Below are 21,746 nucleotides of genomic sequence, written 5' to 3'. Positions count from 1 at the left end.
CATAAAATAGATAAGAACTTCTCCTTAGTGTATGGGTCACTCATTTGGGTGTCTAGAGTATAGGGTTGTGGATCATTCCACCATGACAGTAAATACATCAAATATATTAATAATTCATTTTAAAATGTGTATCCCATATCTGCACAAAATTGAAAGCTCTCTCTCACAACCCCTGTTAACAAACACACATGGGCTCTGGGATTTGCTGCCACTATCCTTTTTCACTTAACTCCACACTTTTCCAAACACAAAAACACACCCCAACTTCCATCACAATACACATACCCACATACTGTGCCTTCTATGTCCTCTGTGTTTTATCTCTTCCATGTTGATTCAGTACTTTTGTGTTCAGTTCCTTTATATTTCATGATGTATTATTTCACTAATTATCCTTTCTTCTAATGATGTCTTATCAATTTATTAAATACTGTAAATGGAATGTCTGAAACATTTTTTCCCCCAATATTCCCTAACTAGAATGGTATAGTGTAGTTGTAGTTTATTTCTTTAACAATTGTTGTATTTTATTGCTTTTCTATATATTTTTTTATTACAATCTCTACCATGGCTAGTTTTGCGTGTTCCATTATTCGACGACTCTATGGGAACTTTGAAATATTTAGAATAGCCTTGGAGTAGTTTTTGTGTCTCGGAACATTTGGTTATCAATATACATTTTTTCGACGACGAGAGCTACACTTTTTCCTTTCAATTTATTTTCCTTGAAGATTGGGTACAGAACTTTGCGCCGTTCTGTAATTTCCTTCGGGAACTGATCATTCATGTCTATTTTCGTGCCAGCAAGCCTTTTACCCAGTCTTTTAACTATTATTTTATCTTTAAAGAAAGCAAATTTGGCAACGATTGGCCGCTCATATCTCTGTCCGAAACGGTGTACACGTTCCAAGAACTTCTCCTTCTTTCTCTTGGATACCAGTAAGTACCAGATGTTCTATCATGGATCTAGTCTGTATGTCAAGTAAGGCTTCTCTCAAAAATATGTTTTCCTTTTTAAGTTCATTAACGTTGGTTTCAATCTTGTTGACTGTCCCTTTTGCTTGTTTGTTTCTTTCTCCAATGTCACAGTTTTTTCATCACTCATCTTGAGCCTTGCCTTCAACTCCTTTATATCCTTACTGACTAATTTGAGTATGCCCAATTTGTAATTTATCGATTTTAACAGATCAGTTCCCACCCTTACCATTCCCGGTTGTGAAAAGCTTAAAATATCTGTGTCAGTCGAAGAGTTACGTTTTCTTTCGGGATGGGTTCTCCTTTTTTACTCTCCGTCATGTTTGGGTGTTGCTTGTTTTGGTAATATTTGTCGATAAATTTCTCTAGCGTTACGATTTGTTTTGTGTTGTTATCCAGATTGAAGGTTATTACCCACCAGTTTGTGATGTGCTAATATTTAGTCTAACTTACCGATATTGAATATTACGTTTTGATCTTGAGGTGATCTACACTACTGTGTTCAGTCCGCCATCTTGCTCAATCTAGGGTGTGAATACTTATGTAAATGAGATATTTCTGTATTTAATTTTCAATACATTTGCAAAAAAATCTAAAAAACATGTTTTCACTTTGTCATTATGGGGTAGGGTGTAGATGTGTGAGAAAAACATATTTAATCTATTTTGAATTCCGACTGTAACACAACAGAATATGGAATAAGTCAAGATATATGAATAATTTCTGAAGGAACTGTATTTTTGTGTCGACCACAGGAAGACTAGCTGATGCATGTGCAACAGCTAATGGAGATCCTAATAAACAAAACAAAACAATGTCACTTAGGGGTGAAGTCCCTGCAGTACCTTCTGCTCAGTGGTCCTCTGGGCGCAAGCCAGGTTCTTGTCCACGGGCTGACGCAGACGTGTAACAGTGCGAGTCTCACAGATCTCCAGCTTCAGACGCAGGTCCTTGATCTTGGTCAGGTAGCTCAGGCACTCAGATTCTTCTTCTTCACCTGAACAGAATGGAGAAACCATTACAAAGGTGTATAAAAATATTAATTTACAGCTCAAGAGGACCAGAATCCCAGATCATAAAATAGTGCTCTGATCGCTGATTAACCTCTTAGACTATAACACAGTGTTAAGAACCTCAATGAACCGTAAAGGAAATCACCTCATTCCCTTAATATTGAATGATACAAAGAGCATATTTTTGCTTAAAATTATCAGCTTACATGGGTTGCATCCCAAATGGAACTGTATTCCTTATATAGCGCACTACTTTGGACCAGGGTTCATCTCACAGCAAGAATTGGCAAATCTGGTGCAGTCCATGAGGAGGACATGCACTGCAGTACTTAATGCAGCTGGTGGCCACACCTGATACTGACTGTTACTTTTTATTTTGACCCCCCCCCCCCTTTGATCAGGGACACATTATTCCATTTCTGTTAGTCACATGTCTGTGGAACTTGTTCAGTTTATGTCTCAGTTGTTGAATCTTGTTATGTTCATACAAATATTTACACATGTTAAGTTTGCTTAAAATAAACGCAGTTGACAGTTTCTTTTTTTGCTAAGTTTATGTCATTTGTTCTTTTACTTGTGAGACACAGCTGAGTGAGCATAATCATTTGCTTCTTTTATTTTACTTGACTGATGGCCTGCATCTGATGGTCAGTCTGAGTGGAGGGAGCAGCGGTGAGGCTCTGCCTCTCACCCTATTCATCGTCCCTCCCCTCTCCCTCCGCTGAGAAAAGGGGACAATGTCTTCCACTTCATTATTTATGCCTCATTCACCAATTCATCTTATTACTCATAATAACAACAACGCAAGCTTATAGAAACACTTTGCTACTCATTCATCGCAGCGTGAGTGGAAGTAGGGAGATTGAGCATTTCATGGCTTATAAAAGTGTTGAACAAAATGTTGACTGTGGTGAATAACAACTTAAACACTAACTTACACATAAAAACAACAGCTTCTTTGCTGTATTTGTTGAGTCTCTCTCTAGTCATAGATTTAAACGTTTTTAAATCTCACAGTATCAACTTTGCTGTGTGCTTGAGGATTATTTTAAGTCAATGGCTCAAGGAAACTGCAGACACAGTTGTCTGAGCTACCTGATTGGCCAGTGGTAGTCCTATAGGTACACGTAATTTGCTTTCTGGGCCTGCCGAATAGGCAGAGTTTTACCTTCAGACACATGTAATGATTCAAAATGGGAACACATTGCCTTCTCGGCACTAGTGCTGATGAATCAAGTGCACCTACCGCCAACAGCGCAAAATTATATATATCCAGGTGAAAGCTATGATCCCTTATTGATGTCATTAAATCCACTTCAATCAGTGTAGATGAAAGGGAGGAGAGAGGTTAAAGAAGGATTTTTAAGCCTTGAGACAATTGAGACATGTATTATGTGTGTGTGCCATTCAGAGGGTAAATGGGCAAGACAAAATATTTAAGTGCCTTTGAACAAGTTATGGTAATAGGTGCCAGGCACACCAGTTTGAGCATGTCAAGAACCACACCGCTGCTGTGTTTTTCACTCTCAAAATCAAACTCAATCAACTGCCAGCTCATGCAGGAGAAAAATTCAGAATTATTACACATAATTAAACAACACAATGCATCAACACAGGCAAACTCATGCGATTTGACAAGGTGGCTAACACAATGAACAGCGAAGTTAGAGAAAATCTTGGATGGTGACAATGATGGTTAGAAAGAGAGAAGTTGATGGAGTGAATCAGAACGGCCTATTTCCAGCCTTATCTATCAAGCTTAGCCAGTCAACACTGCAGTCTGACACTGCAACCAGGACGGACACCTTACCTCCAGTGGGCACCACATTGCCTGTAATGTGAATTCAACAGTTAACCACTATTTGTAGACAAATGGCTGTGATGAAATTCAACATTTCTAACAACAAATATTGAAATCGTGATGTTCATGAATGGAAAATGCAACGACAACTCAGAAGGTATGCAATAAAGAGTGCAATAAAGTGTGCATAACAAAGTGCAATACTGATGTCATCAAAAATAACTTGGTTGGATGCTTCTTCTTGTACTATACAGGCCTTCTCAATGCTCGGATGTCGGACACTCACCTTTCTCCACAGAGTGCAGAAGTCCTTCGTAGTGCTGGCTGGCCTTTTTGTAGCCACTCTCCACCTGCATTCGGTCGTCTGCCCCAAAGAGCTGGGAGTCCTGGCTGTCTCTTAGAAAGTCTTGGAGGTGGAGCTCCAGGTTCCTCAATGCTAGCCTGTACTCCTCCACCGTCAGAGTCCTAAACTGCAGTGATGGGGAAGAAAGATAGGGAGGGTGAGCCTGGTCAGGCAGAGTGTTATATTCTCTTTTCCTGAATTACATCAGAAAATCCCCCCCATTCCAGAACCTTTGGAATTGTATAGCTAACAATAAATAATTCTGAGGGAGTAATATAATTCTACAACCAAGAGACACCATCTAATGACAAAAAAATGTGTTCTTTATTCTCTGATCTACTGTCTCCAAAAGTGTATATTGTATGTCCCAAATGGCACCTTATCCCCTATGTAGTGCACTACCTTTGACCAGGGCCCGTATAGCTCTACATAGGGAATAGGGTGCCATTTGAGACACAACCTGTGTGAAACCTTGAGCTCACCATGGTAATGTTCCATAAGCTGATGAGGTGGATGTCTCTCATCAGGTACTGCCAGGACATGAGGCTCTTCATGTCCACGTGCAGCATCTGCCACAGGACCAGCAGGTTCTGGTGACTTTCGTTCAGACTGTGGAGGAGGTTTGAGGTTAGTGAACCATACAAGTGCTGGGGTCAAATGTCTTTACGAGGCATCAAATGTCTGACAATGGTTAAATCAAAGGGCTAAATCAGAAGTTCTATCCACCTTATTTTAGCCTGGTAGCCATTCTGTATCTGCTCTCTTGCCAACTCCTTATGGAATTGTCATTGCAAACAACAATGGAGCGGACAAGAGCACAAACAGATCTGGGACCAGGATAATGTTGTTAATGGTAAGGCGAAATCAAAGGTTTTAGTCATATTGTTTTAAGGCAAGGAGATGATTGGTTGCCTCACCCTGAGACACCGCTCACTGCGTCCTTATTGGTGGGTGGAACCAGGAAACAGATGGAGGGCACAGTGGCCTCGCTGCCTTTGGGGTTCTGTACTTTCCACTTGTATGGTTGAGAGTTATCCATCAGCGCACACTCATCCCCTCTGAGGACTGTGATCTGGAAAAAAGAAAAAGAAACTCCCATGTTGTACTGTATCTGACCAGTTCTAATGACAGGCCTTCGAACATGACTAATAAGATAAATAAAATCAACAGATACTATTGCTGTTATACTTCTAAGTGTCACTAATCTATGTTTTGAATAAACACTCAATTTCCACAGATTCTGATAAGATGCGCTTATACTAAGTAGTAACCTAAGAGTGTTTGCTCCTCCACTGGAAAGCTGGTCACATGAACAGTAATATCTCCTCACCTCCATCTGTTTGAAGTCGCAGATGGCCTGGACAGGCACTTTACCCTTGACTGGTGTACCAGGGTTACGCGGCTTCAGCTGGACAATGGTCTTGGCCCTCCGGTTCAGCCCATTCAAGTGGGTCTTAAACTCTTTCAGTTGCTCCTTCTCATCCTATATATGAACCACCACAGGGGTATTTAACAAAACAGACAATGAAAGATGCTGTTGCTTTAGTAATGTCACTGAATCAGAGTTGCTGTATTTTCTCTTCACTTCTTCAATAAAGTAGAATAAGTCAACCTACAACTGCGTCCTGTAACAAGTCCTCGAGTCGTGTGACAGTGATGTTACGGTCACACGTGTATTTCTTCTTCATAGTCTCCTGCATCTTTTTCATCTTCTCCTCTGCCTCTTTCACGTCTGAGAAAAACTACCAGGGTAGAAAAAGAGGAGCACAAACCGTTTTAGAGATAGGATGATGCATTTTAATTGGACTATCTGAGGGGGATATATGAGTTGGCATACTTGGAAGTAGGAAGTGTTCTCTTTCAGGTGGGACTCGATGCAACAGCAAAGCTGCAGGATCCAACTCCACTGGGTCTGCAAGGCTTTAGTGAAGGCCTTTGGTGGGGAGAGAAAGAAATAGCTTAAAAAACCACCTATTCTCATATCCTCTGCTCTTAGAAATAAAAGACAAAGTCAAATCCATGTTAAATATATACTGTAATGCAGGACAATTTATGCGGATTTTTGCAGATAGAACATAATTACAACAATTTGAACACCGCAAATTCACCACAAGTAAGCCCAAAAAGAGATTGTATTTGAAAATAACATGATCATTTCATACCTTGATTACATTGAGGAACAATCACAAATCTTAATTTTATTAATGGGTAAATATTTTCTGAATACATTTTTTTAGCTGAATTTTTTTTAACCAAAAACGAAAATCTGAAAAACTTTGCGGTGGCAAAACAAATCACTTGTGGGACGGTTTTGGTCCATGGGCCCCCTGTTAACAACCCCTGCTGTAATGTGTGTGTTTGTATAGTGGTCAGGAAATTACAACAACTTAGAAACTCTAGTGATTGTGTTCTCACCTCTACAGACTTCTTGGCAGGGTGACCCTCCTTCAGCAGTTTGTCTCCTTGGATCTGGACACTGTTGACCCGCTTCTCTCTGTGCTCCAGCTCTTTCATCACCCCCTGAAACAAAAAAACAAAAAACAGAGTGTTATGGCATTAGGGGGGATATTACTAGATATGAAAGTGCATCCACCTAATCATAATAAATTACATTTCATTGTCAAAATAATAATTTAACATAATCTGATCAAAATCAAATTAAAGATGGGAGTACTACTGTTCTGTACAGTGCAGTACCTTTTTACTTTACCCTACAAGATCTGTATTGTGCCTAACTCTATTTAGCTAATGTTGAACTTTCCAGGTTGGGTGAGGATGAGAACAGCCATACCGAGTAGTTGTCTTTCTTGGCATTCATGTTGGTATTGCGTTCGCTCCAGTCATAGTTAACCTCCTCCTCCTCTTTCTCATTCAGCCACATCAACTCCTTGGTGGCTGCAGTGACAAAGGCATGAAGCTCATCCAGGCTGCACAGACGAGCCTTGGAAGAACTCTGAGGAGAAAAGAATTACAATGAGATTGGAGAAGCATTAGATAAATGGCAGATTGTTGAAAATTTGTAGTTGTACGTTAATATTTTGAGTCAATAACTTACCAGAAGCTTGCTATAATGCAACTCCAGCTTGAGTAAGTAGTCTCTGTAGGCACATTTGCTGACAGGGGAGAGCTGACTGAAGGGGAATAGAAAAATACGAAAGATTAGAGAAGAAGCATGGCTAAAAAAAAGAAGCGATCATTTTGGCAGTAACCAAAGAGGATCAATGATGTTATGACTCAGTCTAATTTTCCCCTAACTCCAATCCCATCCCAGGTAGTTTTTCACACTGTACCTCGTCTGCTTTTGCTTTGTTGATCTTAGCATGGAACTCCTCCACTGACTGGTGCAGGCCGCGGTGGCTGCCCAGCCGGGACTCCACGGTGTGCAGGTCCGAGCCCCATTCCCCCTGGTCCACCCACCTCTGGTTCTCCTCAACCCAAGCCAGCAGGTCCTGGATGTAGCACAGGGTCACCTCATCCAGCTCGGGATGCACCCTCATTGGAACCTGCTGAAGGGTCTGCATCTGGGACATGGGTATTTGGGTGGCAGTCACTCCGGACTTCAGGCTCAGGTTGTACTCACTGCAAAGGTTCACCAGCCGCTCGTGGAGACGGTACACTCTGGAGGTAAAACAGGAGAAACAATGCTGAATTGTTCAATGACAACAAAACAGGTATTTCAATCAATTGGATTTAACAAGTTGGTTTAACAATACAGTAAGCGCTTAGGTTTCATCGCGTGTCACACAAGGCCTCACAATATTACAGTAATGCTCTGAGTGGATAAGACTGCGGAATAGCCAGACTGCTAAATAGTCAATTAATGGTACCCGAACTATCAGTACTGACTTGCACTGACCCTACTCAAACTGACTAGACTATATATACACACTCACTCACACACACTACATTGACACTCCAACACAAAAACCCACACACACATTCACATACACTACTACCCCCCTCCCACACACACACCCACATTACAAACTCACACACTTTTACAGTCATGATTTGCGGCTGCTACTCTGTTCTTTATTTTACTATTACTATTATCTATTCTGATGCCTAGTCACGTTACTCTGCCTTCATGTACAGTACATTTCTACCTCAAATACCTCTGCACATTGATCTGGTACAGGTACCTCCTGTATATAGCTCCATTCTTGTGTATTTTATTTGATTTATTTTGTGTTACAATTATTATTATTTTTTAACCATCGTTGGGAAGGCCTCGTAAGCAGGCATTTCACGGTAAAGTCTACACCAGTTGTATTGTGACACAAAGTTAGATTTTATTTTGATGTGGTTTTACTCAGTGGTTGTTCTGACCTGCGGTACATCTGTTCAGCTTGTAGATGGCGTCCGTTCTTCAGCAGCTGCACGTCATTGAAGAGGTACCGGATCATGCCCTCTGCCTTGTCCAGGTCTGTCTCTACCTCTGCTGTGTGCTTAGCAGGCTTTGCTGAGCTCAGCAAATGGAGATCCTAGAACATATATACAGTATAAACACTATGACACCATGTGTTCCATCTTGAATACAGCATTAGTAGACATCAGTCCATGAGCCTGAGAATGCTTTTGAACATCCGAACACATCCAATCTCACATAACTGTGGGGTATTCAATCACTGTATCATTGACTAGTCAGTCTAGCAGCATGGATTTGTGGTGACAAATCTGTAGGGCCACAGATTGTACATTATAAAGTCTACATTGGCTGTGACTGTCTGCCCCGGCAGGGTGTGAGACTCACCATCTGTAGCAAACCCTCAACCTGGTTGAGCTGCTCCTCACACAACCCAGACTCCATCTGGACCTTACTGACAATCCTCTGCAGCCGCTCCAGCCTGAGGGTCAAAGGTCAACACATCAGGTCAACACATGTTCCACAGTCTCTCCTAAATCAGCTCTGAGGCTGGGGTATTGTCTAAAGAGGTAATGAAATAACTAGATGATGGTAATGTAAATCGTGACTGGTAATACTTTACTCAAAGACAACAGTGGCCCTTTGGCCAGATCCCTTGTGAAACAAGCATTTTGACCTCAATGGGACAACCTAGTAAAATAACGATATAATGAAATAATAATGTTGGTATAAATTTAAATCCAATGGACATAAATTTCAATAAATTTCAAGAGCATCAATACAAATATCTGGAGAAAAGACGTTCGGCAAATTAGAGCAAACATTACACAATCTTCTCAGAAACATTATGCAGGCAGGGTAAAACACTCACTCCTTCTTCACCTTCTTCTTGCGAAGTAAATACTCTAAACCGTAGCTCTGACTGGCAAAGGCCATGATGGATTCTCTGATAGCTAGTCCTCCCCAGTTGCTATGATGACAGTCCATAGGATGTTGTAATGCGATAAGGTTTTGTGAGGTTAGCTGTGCTGTGACTCACAGCCCACAGTAGCTTCCCTGACTACTGCCCTGACTGCTTACTTTAAGACGGGAAGTCTTGTGATGAGGGACCAACCCTTAACAAAAATTACATATGCCCTGCTTTCTTGTGATTTGGTAAGGATGGTCCTATAATAACTTACTTATGACGTAAATAATCACATTATTGAACGTTTTTGAACTCTTAGATCCAGACATAAGTTCTGGATCTTTCAGTGAATCATCATGTGGTTGTCCAGCTATCTTTATCTCACAATGTCTTCTCACATCCACCAAACTGGTTATGATCCACATAGTTACAGTACCAGTCAAAAGTTTGGACACACGTACTCATTCAAGGGTTTTTCTTTATTTTTTACCATTTCTACATTATAAAATAATAGTGAAGACATCAAAACCATGAAATAACACATATGGAATCATGTAGTAACCAAAAAAGTATTAAACAAATCAAAATATATTTGAGATTTGAGATTCTTCAAAGTAGTCAGCATTTGCCTTGATGACAGCTTTGCACACGCTTGGCCTTCTCTCAACCAGCTTCATCAGGTAGTCACCTGGAATGCATTTCAATTAACAGGTGTTCCTTTTTAAATGTTCATTTCTGTAATTTCTTTCCTTCTTAATGTGTTTGAGCCAATCAGTTGTGTTGTGACAAGGTAGGGGTGGTATACAGAAGATAGCCCTATTTGGTCCATATTATGGCAAGAACAGCTCAAATAAGCAAAGAGAAACACACGTCCATCATTACTTTAAGACATAGGTCAGTCAATCTGGAAAATGTCAAGAACTTTGAAAGTTACTTCGAAAGTTACTTCAAGTGCAGTCACAAAAACCAGCAAGTGCTATGATGAAACTGGCTCTCATGAGGACCAACAGGAAAGGAAGACCCAGAATTACCTCTGCTGCAGAGGAGAAGTTCATTAGAGATAACTGCACCTCAGATTTCATCCCAAAGAAATGCTTCAGAGTTCAAGTAACAGACACATCTCAACATCAACTGTTCAGAGGAGACTGAGTGAATAAGGCCTTCATGATCAAATTGCTGCAAAGAAACCACTACCAAAGGACACCAAAAAGAAGAAGAGACTTGCTTCGACCAAGAAACCCAAGCAATGGACATTAGACCGTTGGAAATCTGTCCTTTGGTCTGATGAGTCCAAATGTGTGTTTCCCACCATGAAGCATGGAGGAGGAGGTGTGATGGTGATACTGTCAGTGATTTATTTAGAATTCAAAGCACACTTAACCAGCATGGTTACCACAGCATTCTGCAGCGATACGCCATCCCATCTGGTTTGCACTTATTGGGACAATCATTTGTTTTACAACAGGACAATGAACCAAAACACACCTCAAGGCTATGTAAGGGCTATTTGACCAAGGAGATGTGATGGAGCGCTGCATCAGATGACCTGGCCTCACCCGATCTCAACCCAATTAAGATGGTTTGGGATAAGTTGGTCCTCAGAGTGAAAGAAAAGCAGCCAACAAGTGCTTGGCATAAGTGGGAACTTCAAGGCTGTTGGAAAAGCATTCCAGATGAAGCTGGTTGAGAGAATGCCACGAGTGTGCAAAGCTGTCATCAAGGCAAATGGTGGCTACTTGAAGAATCTCAATATAAAATATATTTGGACTTGTACTTTTTGGTTACTACATGATCCCATATGTGTTATTTCATAGTTTTGACGTCTTCACTATTATTCTACAATGTAGAAAATAGTAAAACAATTAAGAAAAACCCTTGAATGAGAAGGTGTGTCCACACTTTTGACTGGTACTGTAGTTACAGAGGCCTTTGGGTGTGAATGCTCTTTTTTACAATGTTTTATGTCCTGTTTAATGTGTTACTTCTAATAGACATTGAGCTTCTAATTTAACAACTGAAATACAACAGAAACACCACGTGACAGAGTTCCCAAATCAAGAATTTCTCCTCAGAACTGCATCTAACAAAAACATCTGTAACGGAATTCAGCATCATCTCAAAGATGAAGGTATAATCTCAAACATCATTGACCCTCCACAGTGTTGTACGTACATATAATGGCAGTCTCACCTCTCATATTCTGTCCTTAGAAGACACTCTCTCTCCAGTATGACTACATGGAGACGACCCCACTCCTTCTCCACATCAATAGGCTGGTACCCAGGGGGAACCTTGACATTACCCACCTGAACTGCACCCTACAAGGACAGACAACGACAGGCACAGGCGGGAACATTTTCAAAAAAGGGCCAGCATTTACTTGATGCATTTAGATTATTTAACTATTCTTCAGATGTGTCCCAACATTCACACTGGCCGTTGTGGTTTGCACCTTCTTCTCCTTTTCGTGGTTTAATTGCTAACCTCAAAAGACATATAGATGTGTTTGGATCGATTCTTGTCTGCTTCCTTTGCAGGCAGCTCTGTCTCCTTGAACTTCAGAAACTGGCGCCAAATAACCTGTGGTTTTAAGATGTTGCTGAATTAATTCAACATGACAATTAAACATACGAAGCTCTTGTTTCATCACATCGCTCAGACAATTTTCAGAAATCAGAGACAAACAGGTAGATTATTTCCTTACCAAGCAAGACATAAATTATGGAGGCTTTAGTACCCTTTACCAGTGACTTATTTTCTCATTGCAGACCACTTCCATAACTGCTACCCCACTGGCCCCAATAGGAAAAAATTATGCTAAATTAATTAACTGTTACAACTGAACATAGCCTTTGTCATACATCAAGTCTCTAAGACAATTATAACACATTTGGAGCAGACAGAATATTCACTTACATGTATCAAGAGATTTCCCTAATAGGTGAGGAGACTTACCTCAATCTCCTCATGGCTGGTAGGGAACTTCCTCTCCTCAAACACGATGATGTGGTGTCTGATCCACTGCAGCAGCAGGGTCACCAGCTCATAGTACTCCTGCCAGCGCAGCTCCAGCTCCTGAGGGACACACAGGAGACAGAAAAGGGTTCATTTAGAGAAAGGTTGAATAGACTAAATCAGTTGTGGGTAGTCACCATATTAAACATCACTCCACTGGTTAAACATGGTGTAGGTTGAGGTTTCCTCTAGATGCTGATCTTGGGTCAGTTTTGCATTTACCCCTCTAATGGTTAATGTTAGTATTGGGGGAGGAGAAGCTGATCCTATACCTGTACTTAAGGGAAAATTCACTCCGGAGCATCAAAGACATCTTACATTTTGGGAAGATGTGATCTCAAAGGTGAGACCAGGAGGATTCCCCCTAGTGGTGATGGCCTATATGGTTCCAAGAAGACGACACTTACATTGGCTTTCACCTCATCCTGGACGTCAGGTACACGGGGCATGACGTCATACAGGGAGGAGACGTATGTGATGATGGACTTCTCGTCTGGGTGTGGCACATCCACATCTTAATAGAGGGGAGACAATGAACACCAGTTAAAAAGTGATTTTAGAAAAAGATAAATGCAAGTATTCATACAAATACGCCAATAATAGTATTGGGAGTAATTGAGAAAACGATACAAGTGAGTTCCCTTACCTTCTGGGTCGAGCAGCCGAGTGACTCCCAGGTCTCTCTCTGCCACACTGAAGGCCTGCTCCAGGTTCTCTACATGGGTCTGTCGGTACACCTTACTCATGTCAATCAGAGTAGGGCTGGGGACAGAACATAGAAAAGACTATTAAAACTATAAAATTGCATCTCAGACACTGTATTTTCTTATAGGATATAGGACAAATGGTTGTATTATATTCATCTTTGCAACCCCAAAACATTCAGGTAAAACCAATAAATTGAGGTTATTTTCTAAAAACACGAGGATAAAACATAATATAATTATATAATAATATATATAATATTGTTATGGCCTACATCATTTTGCCCCTGTCAGGCATCTGTAAAACAATCAAACCCATTGACTGATCCAGCAGCTTGTTGCTGTAGGCCAGGGATCATCAACTAGATTCTTGAGCGAACGATCAGGGGCCCGGAACACAATTATAATTAACTTGTAGCCTGAAAATTGACTGCAAGAAGCCGAAACAGATATAATATTTGACCAAAACACAATCATTTCAAACCTTGCTTGGATTTGTATACTATCACATATCTCTCTGTTATGCATGGGAATATTTGGGAACAGATTTCCAAAATGAATATCCCTTGGAGCTGATTTCATGGTGTCTTTTATGTCCAACAATGAAAATTCCCCCAAAAATAACCGCCAGGTGGGGAACCCTGCTGTAGGCAGTTTAATTGTGATGGACTGACTGCATTAGATACTTATCGACATTCCTCTCTCAGAGGAATGTTTATACAGACAGGGGCAGGCAAAAACAAGAGCTCCTACTAACAACCAATTCGTTTGAAATTCCATGTACAACTTGTTCCATGTACACTGCCAATAAAGCTAATTGCAGTCAAATAGTGTGCAGATACAAGATTTGACTGCTTGGAATGAGCACAGGGCATCTCATATATTCCAATGGATTTAGCCTAGCGTGGTTAAACAAAATACAGGGGCTTTGTAAACAATAGGCGAAAAGTGCATAACTTATTATATTCCCTATTAGAAAATAACTAATGTCTAGAAGTAGCATAGCCGTTTCGGCTATCAAAATGTATCCCAACCACCACCTTAATGAAACAATGACATAAACCCTGCATACCCTTGCACGACTCTCTGCACATAGTAGTCTCCATGGCCCCTGGGGTAGTGCTCCATATCAGAGTAGAGGACCTGTCTATAGGAGTGTCTGTCTCTGTTCAGGTGCACTATGCGTGGGTCTGATCCTGACCCAGACCCTGCCTCCTGCTCCCCGATCTGGGAACCTCGGCTGGAGGAGAACTCCCCCGGGTTCTGGAACCCCCGATTCGAGTCAAAAGTGCTACTCTCAGCTGAGATGTCCTCACACAGCATGACAACCCGGTCTTCCAGGTCACTGACAGAGCCCTGGGTGCTGCTGGAGGTGCTGTTCAACCGTCTCTTGGAGGAGCGGAACTTCTTCTTTAGACTGTGCATCATGTTGATGGTGTGTGTCCTCAACTGCAACAGTGTCTAAACTCTCCTCTTGCAGTTTTCCTTTTCAGTCTTACAAATCCATCCATGAATGAGACTATGACTGATGTTTTTCAGATTTAGCTCAGATGTAGCATCCCCTTTCCACGGCTAGATGATGTGCAAGACTGACTTGACTGTTGACGGTCATAGAATTGAGAGATTACTTTCTCATGCATTTCTCTCGTTCAATTAGTTGTACGTGAGTCCAGACTGCTTTGTTGCTTTGTCGTTCTGCAGAGTGTGCTTCTGTCTTGTTCTTGGTCTGTGTGAAGTTTGTATGGCAGACACACCTGAGACACCTGGGCATACCTGAGCTGTGCTGCTACTTGCTGAGACTTAAAAGCACAGCCCCTGTGGGCATCTTATTTTCAAATTCATGGCACACACACCCTCAATCACAATCTTCTCTCTTTTCATGCAACTAAATAAAACCACAAAGCTGCCTCGCCTAGCCACCTCCTGTGCCTTTCTCCTGAGTCCTGTGTGTAGTGTGTGAGCATACAGGGTGTGTGTTTGTACAGTATGTGCAAAAATGAAAAGTCTCTTGTCAAACTCTATCCTGACCCCTTATGGTAGTTGTTATGCATATTCTTTTTACACAGACATTTAGCCAACTTTTTCATTGTAGATTGAATGTTACTGCTATGTGAGGTGTTGGATTTGCACCTACCTGCCTCGGTGGATGACCGTGGAAGATCTTTCACCCAGAACTGTCAATAGGCTAATTGAAATGTTGGGTTTTGTTGTTTCTTGCTGTAGTGAAAAGTCCTATACAAATTACATCTATTATTATTATTATTATTTATTATTGCTATGTACTTGAATGCATACCTGGTCATGCATGATTGCTATGTCAAATGAAAACAAATAAAATAACGAGAAGTACTTGCAACTGACTGCATAACTGTAGCGGAAGAATGAGATGAGGTGATACTTGCGACTCTAGCGACTTGCAGGCGCTGAGAACCAGCGTGATGACTCAATCACGATTTATGCCATTTGGATGGTTGACCATTTGTGGGCTATCACAGGGGTCAAACACAACTTATCTGTGGCTTTCTCTGGGGTGGGACATTCCCCCAAAACCCTGGGAGCATGGACACCGTTGGACAGATGAAATCCACTAAATTAATGTTACTATGAATTACATCACTGCAACTCTAAGTTCTGCGATGCATACAAAGCCCGCTCTCCCTCCGGAAAATCCGACCATCTACAGTTTTATAGGCAGAAACACAAACAGGATGTACCAGTGACGAGAACCATTCAACGCTGGTCCAACCAATTGGAAACCATGCTTCAAAATGGTTTTGATCACGCGGACTGAAATATGTTCCAGTCAGCCTCAGAGAACAACATCGACCTATACACTGACTCGGTGAGTGTGGTTATAAAGAAGTGCATTGGAGATGTTGTACCCACTGTGACTATTAAAACCTACCCTAACCAGAAACCGTGGATGGATAGCGGCATTTGTGCAAAACTGAAAGCTCGATTCACCTTCCATTTAACCATGGAAAGAGGTCTGGGAATATGACTGAATATAAACCGTGTAGTTATTCCCTCCACAAGGCAATCAAACAAGCGAAATGCCAGTACAGAGACAAGGTGGAGTCGAAATTCAACGGCTTAGACACGAGATGTATGTCTACTGGAAATCACGGACTACAAAAAGAAAACCACCGACGTCACGCTCCCAGACAAACTAAACGCCTTCTTTGCCCGCTTTGAGGGTAATACATTACCACCGCCGCAGCCCACTGACAAGGACTGCCCCCCCACCCCCCCCTCTTCTTCGTTGCTGACGTGGGTAAGACCTTTAAACATGTTAACCCTCGCAAGGCTGCTGGCCCAGACGGCATCCCTAGCCACGCCCACAGAGCATGCGCAGACAAGCTGGCTGGTGTGTTTACAAACATATTCAATCGCTCCCTATCCCAGACTGTTGTCCCCACATGCTTCAAGATGGCTACCATTGTTCCTGTACCAAAGAAGGTAAAAAATAACTGAACTAAATGACTACTGCCCTGAAGCACTCACTTCTGTCATCAAGTGCTTTGAGAGACTAACCAAGGATCATATCACCTCCACCTTACAGGCCACCTTAGACCCACTTCAGTTTGCATACCGCCCCAACAGGTCATCAGACGATGCAATTGCAATCACACTGCACACTGCCGTATCCCATCTGGACAAAAGGAATACCTATGTTAGAATGCTGTTCATTGACTACAGCTCAGCATTCAACATCATAGTACCCTCCAAGCTCATCCTCATGCTGGAGGCCCTGGGACTAAACCCCGGCCTATGCAATTGGGTCCTGGACTTTCTGACGGGCCGCCCCCCAGGTGGTGAAGATAGAAAATAACATCTCCACTTCACTGACCCTCAACACTGGGGCCCCACAAGGGTGTGTGCTCAACCCCCTCCTGTACTCCCTGTACACCCACTACTGCGTGGCCATGCACGCCTTCAATTCAATCATCAAGTTTGCAGACGACACAACAGTAGTGGGCTTGATTACCAATAACGATGAGACAGCTTACAGGGAGGAGGTGAGGGCACTCGGAGTGTGTCAGGAAAACAACCTCTCTCTCAACGTCAACAAAACAAAGGAGATGATCATGGGCCAAAGGACACAGCACTGGGAGCACCCCCCTATCCCCATCAAAGGGACAGTAGTGGAGAAGGTGGAAAGTTTTTTAAGTTCCTCGGCGTACACATCACAGACGAACTGAAATGGTCCACCCACACAGACAGTGTGGTGACGGAGGTGCAACAGCGCCTCTTCAACCTCAGGAGGCTGAAGAAATTTGTCTTGTCACCCAACCCCCTGACAAACTTTTACAGATGCACAATCGAGAGCATCCTCTCGGGCTGTATCACAGCCTGGTACGGCAACTGCACCATCCTCAACCGTAAGGCTCTCCAGAGAGTGGTGCGGTCTGCACAACGCATCGCCCGGGGCAAACTGCCTGTCCTCCAGGACACATACAGCACCCGATGTCACAGGAAGGTCTAAAAGATCATCAAGGGCATCAACCACCCGAGCCACTGCCTTTTCAAACCGCTACCATCTAGAACAGTGGTCACCAAACTACGGCCCGCGGGCCGGATACGGCCCGTCAGCACATTTGGCCCGGCCCTCTGAACAATACCAGAGACGCTATCGAATTTTTTTCCTATTTGGCCTCCAGAAAAAAAATCCTAGGCCTGGCCCTGTCAAAGAGAGAACGGAATAATGGCGAAAAGGTTAGGTAAGAGAAACATTGATTCAGAATGCAGGGTATTTAAGCTGCAGTGGACAAACGATAATTTTTTTGTTAATTAACGCATTTCTTCATTTAAAAGACAAAACGGTCCTAGAGCTGATCGACCCAGAATGGAAATGGCACCTCGCATTTTTAACAGACGTGACAGAAATACTTAACAGCCTTAACTTGCAGCTACAAGGCGAGGGGAAACTCATTTGCGACATGTATTCACACATAAAAGCATTTGAGGTGAAATTAGCGCTGCTTTTGGAACAAGTGAAAAAGCGCAACTTCGTCCATCTTCCTGCTACCCAAAACCTGTCGACAGAGAACCCAACGGTCCCGTTCCCAGCTGAAAAGTGCGTGGAAGCACTGGAAATGCTGAAGGCGGAGTTCGGTGTGCGATTCAGTGAACTACATGTTCATGCAAAAGAAATCCGTCTTTTTCAGAACCCCTTTGTTGCCGACATTGATGAAGCCCAGCCTTCATATCAGTTTGAGTTGGCTGAGTTACAGAACTGTGATGTTCTGAAAGACGCATTCAAGCCCAACAGTCTCATTGACTTCTATGCCGCCCTCCCAAACGACACATATCCAAACATCAAAAAACACGCAATGAAAATGTCCACAGTTTTTGGCAGCAAGTATATCTGCGAGAAAACCTTTTCTCGCATGAAACTGCTGAAAACCCCGATGAGATCAAGATTGACAGATGAACATTTGCATCAGTGCTTGAGACTGGCTGTAACTAGAATGGAACCTGATATTCAACTTCTCACCAGCCAGATGCAGGCCCACAGTTCACACTGATGAACATAAGCTCACTTTTCTGACTTGAATGAGTCATTCTGAGCATAAACAAATATAATCATAATAAAATCTACTGGGATAAAATCCATCTTTACAACCATACTGGTAGTGAAATGTATTGTGCTGTGTAGGTGCTGTATCACTTAGTTCAGTTTCTCAACCTGCTTCTTTTGTGGTTTTCACAGGGAAGTTGATGAGAGAGAGCTGCAAACAGCGGTGTCTACAAGCCTACTGGAACCTACAAAAGGATTATAAGGAAGGAACACAAGAACTTTAAGAGACTGCTCATATGTGTCAGAGAGATTCTGCTCTGACAACTGAGCTGAACTTTTATCTGTTAAGATTGTGCATGGCACGACAGAAAGTTAATGTTCCATGGCTTTTTTTTCTATGAAGAACCCAGAGAGAGTTATTTAGTTATTATTTATTTCCTGTTTTTTCTGTGAAGAACTCAGAGAGGGTTATTTAGTTATTATTTATTTCATTAATAGTGTTATTATTTGTTTCCTGACTTTTTTTCTGTAAAGAACCTGGAAAGGGTTATTTGGTTATGCGTGGCTTTCTGGAAAACAATACATTTTTTAAGCTCCCCTACGATCGTCACACTTTTTCTGTTACAAACTGACACCGGCCCCCCATCAGAGAAGGGAAAAGTTATGTGGCCCTCACAGGAAAAAGTTTGGGGACCCCTGGATCTAGAAGGTGATGTCAGTACAGGTGCATCAAAGAGAGACTGAAAAACAGCAATCACTAACTCAGAGAAGCTGCTGCCCACATTGAGATCACTAGACACTTTATTTAATGACACTCTAAATAATGCCACTTTAATGTTTACATATCTTACATTACTAATATCACGTGTATATTGTATTTTATCATCTATCTATTGCATCGCTCATCCATTTACTTACATGTACATATTCTCATTCACCCCTTTAGATTTGTGGGTATTAGGTAGTTGTTGGGGAATTGTTAGATTACTTGTTAGATATTACTGCACTGTCGGAACTAGAAGCACAAGAATTTCGCTACACTCACATTAACATCTGCTAACCATGTGTATGTGACAAATACATTTTTATTTGATTTATGTTTGGATTGTTTCAAGTTCAAATGTTGATATACTTTATTGTACAGTAAGTGCTATGGATTTATTGTTACAGGGAAACTGTGTTATTTGTTCGGTGGACTGAGGAGATTTCAAAGAGGAGTGACACATGGGTGCTCTCCAATCATTTAAATTTAGTTGATTCGATTAGGATCTGGGTGTGTTGTTCCTGTCTATTGTTTTTCTAGCAAAGTGCAAAGAAATTTAAATTTTGCTTGAATTGGGAAAAAGGATGGTGAATTTCAGAACTTGTCAGAAAGCTCCATACGTTTTTCTCTTAGAGAATATTCTGAACTGAAGACGTGTCACCATCTTAGGTCTTAGCGATAATTTAAAAAATGTTAAAATTATGTAACCTTTATTTAATGACGACCTACCCCAGCCAAACCCTAACCTGGACGATGCTGAGCCAATTGTGCGCCGCCCTATGGTACTTCAAATCACGGACAGGGTCTGTAGTGACGCCTCTAGCATCACTAAATGTACACTGTAATAGTTTGAGGGTTAAATCTTTCGTGGCTAATAAATTATATTAGTTGAATTGAGTAAATGCATTCTTCATTTTACAGAGTAATTATTTTATTGACTATACGCTAATAATTTAGTAGATCTATTGGTAGTTGTTATTTACACTATACACATAGCATATGATTGAGTAACACCTTGACATCCCTGATCTGCTTGCCTCAATAAATGAATGCCAGAACATTGGCCACCAGGATTAGCTATTTGTATCTAGTCTCTTAATAATTGCGTAACGGTGCAAATTAGACACGTTCATTATAGTCATACTAAGTGGTGACGCAAGGCTAACTACCATGACTAGATCCTCTAGGGAGGCATAGGGCCTGTTGCATTTATTCACATAATATTGGAGTCAGATTGCTAAATGTAGTTTATTATTATATTCAACATTTCTACATAATTGTTGGATAATTTCGATCCAACTATAAATGGTGACCCCTCCTCAGTTGACAGGGATTTTTACACCCTTACATAACTACCTGAACAAGTCAGCCTTTCTGCAGTGCACAGCAACTATGAATTTCACAATCCTCTCTTTGTGTGTATAGTAATAAAGAAAACATAACATGTATGTGGAAACTTGCAAGGATCACAGGGGTTCACTACGTCCAAAGGATGTATATAATAGCAAGTTCAGGCAAGCGCATGATCAGGCATAGCTAAAAAAAAAATTATTGCATGTCTATTTAGCCCCCTGGCACAACCTTCATCCGTGACCCCATAATTTCCTCAATCCCCAGTCAGATCACCTCAACAATACTTCTTCAAGGCTGCATCTCACCTGTGTTTGTGTATGACAGCGTTGAAGAGCTTGCCGTCCCTCCAGCTGGTGGTGAAGTTGTCGCAGCGCATTCCATGGTATCCCTCCACCATTCGCTGGGACCACAGCAGCAGCTTGTCCTTCGCCGTCATGTCGTCTGACTGGCCATTCACCTGGATGTCTGAGATCTGGGGGGTATTGGTATTGGTAAGGCAGGCTATAGAGTATTCGTTAATTGTGGGATCCATAGGGTATCCCAATAGTATTAACACATCCGATTTGAACTAGTTTGATGATTAGTACATTTTTTGAATCGGGTGTGTTGGTACTGGGCTTAATCAAAAACCTGCACAACTTGTAGGTCTGAATAACACTGTTATAGATGGTTCAAGGTGTGCTGGTTTGGCAAAAAGGCTGGCAAAAAGGGTTAAGGGCTGTGGATAAAGTGCACATACTGGAAGAGAACTGTACATGCTTTAGTCATTATGCATGGATTTAAAGTTCAAAGCCACTTGATTTGATCCAGGCAGATGATACATTTTCAACCTGAATAACCAACAGTCAGATGTAAAAAGCATATGGAATTCATTGCAGTTTACTGCTGTGAAACCCTCCTGAACAGCTTTATGTTCCTGGGTGCAGAATCCAACTTGTGAAAGTAAAAACATCCATGGGGTACAGAATTGAAGGTGAAGCAAATT

The 21,746-nt window shown here is 41.7% G+C and overlaps 1 protein-coding gene across 1 annotated transcript in view; it reads right to left on the bottom strand.

Moving 5' to 3' along the window:
- Window positions 1–21,746, bottom strand: part of LOC118375193 (plectin-like) — a 114,385-nt gene that overhangs the window by 29,153 nt on the left and 63,486 nt on the right. The window contains exons 7-25 of the mRNA XM_052505005.1: window positions 21,067–21,233; window positions 13,067–13,182; window positions 12,828–12,934; window positions 12,361–12,480; window positions 11,890–11,985; window positions 11,596–11,723; window positions 8,886–8,979; window positions 8,462–8,616; window positions 7,418–7,750; window positions 7,188–7,263; window positions 6,924–7,085; window positions 6,548–6,652; window positions 5,970–6,065; window positions 5,749–5,874; window positions 5,463–5,615; window positions 5,050–5,204; window positions 4,615–4,741; window positions 4,076–4,259; window positions 1,821–1,972 (exon numbers count right to left, since the gene is read on the bottom strand). Coding sequence (XP_052360965.1) covers window positions 1,821–1,972; window positions 4,076–4,259; window positions 4,615–4,741; window positions 5,050–5,204; window positions 5,463–5,615; window positions 5,749–5,874; window positions 5,970–6,065; window positions 6,548–6,652; window positions 6,924–7,085; window positions 7,188–7,263; window positions 7,418–7,750; window positions 8,462–8,616; window positions 8,886–8,979; window positions 11,596–11,723; window positions 11,890–11,985; window positions 12,361–12,480; window positions 12,828–12,934; window positions 13,067–13,182; window positions 21,067–21,233 — 2,652 coding nt within the window. The remainder of the gene's footprint in view (window positions 1–1,820; window positions 1,973–4,075; window positions 4,260–4,614; window positions 4,742–5,049; window positions 5,205–5,462; window positions 5,616–5,748; window positions 5,875–5,969; window positions 6,066–6,547; window positions 6,653–6,923; window positions 7,086–7,187; window positions 7,264–7,417; window positions 7,751–8,461; window positions 8,617–8,885; window positions 8,980–11,595; window positions 11,724–11,889; window positions 11,986–12,360; window positions 12,481–12,827; window positions 12,935–13,066; window positions 13,183–21,066; window positions 21,234–21,746) is intronic.

Source organism: Oncorhynchus keta, unplaced genomic scaffold (assembly GCF_023373465.1).
Source record: "Oncorhynchus keta strain PuntledgeMale-10-30-2019 unplaced genomic scaffold, Oket_V2 Un_contig_2186_pilon_pilon, whole genome shotgun sequence".
In the NCBI taxonomy this organism is placed as follows: domain Eukaryota; kingdom Metazoa; phylum Chordata; class Actinopteri; order Salmoniformes; family Salmonidae; genus Oncorhynchus; species Oncorhynchus keta.
The sequence above is the reverse complement of the archived record's forward strand: the minus strand, read 5'-3'. Positions and strand labels throughout refer to the sequence as shown.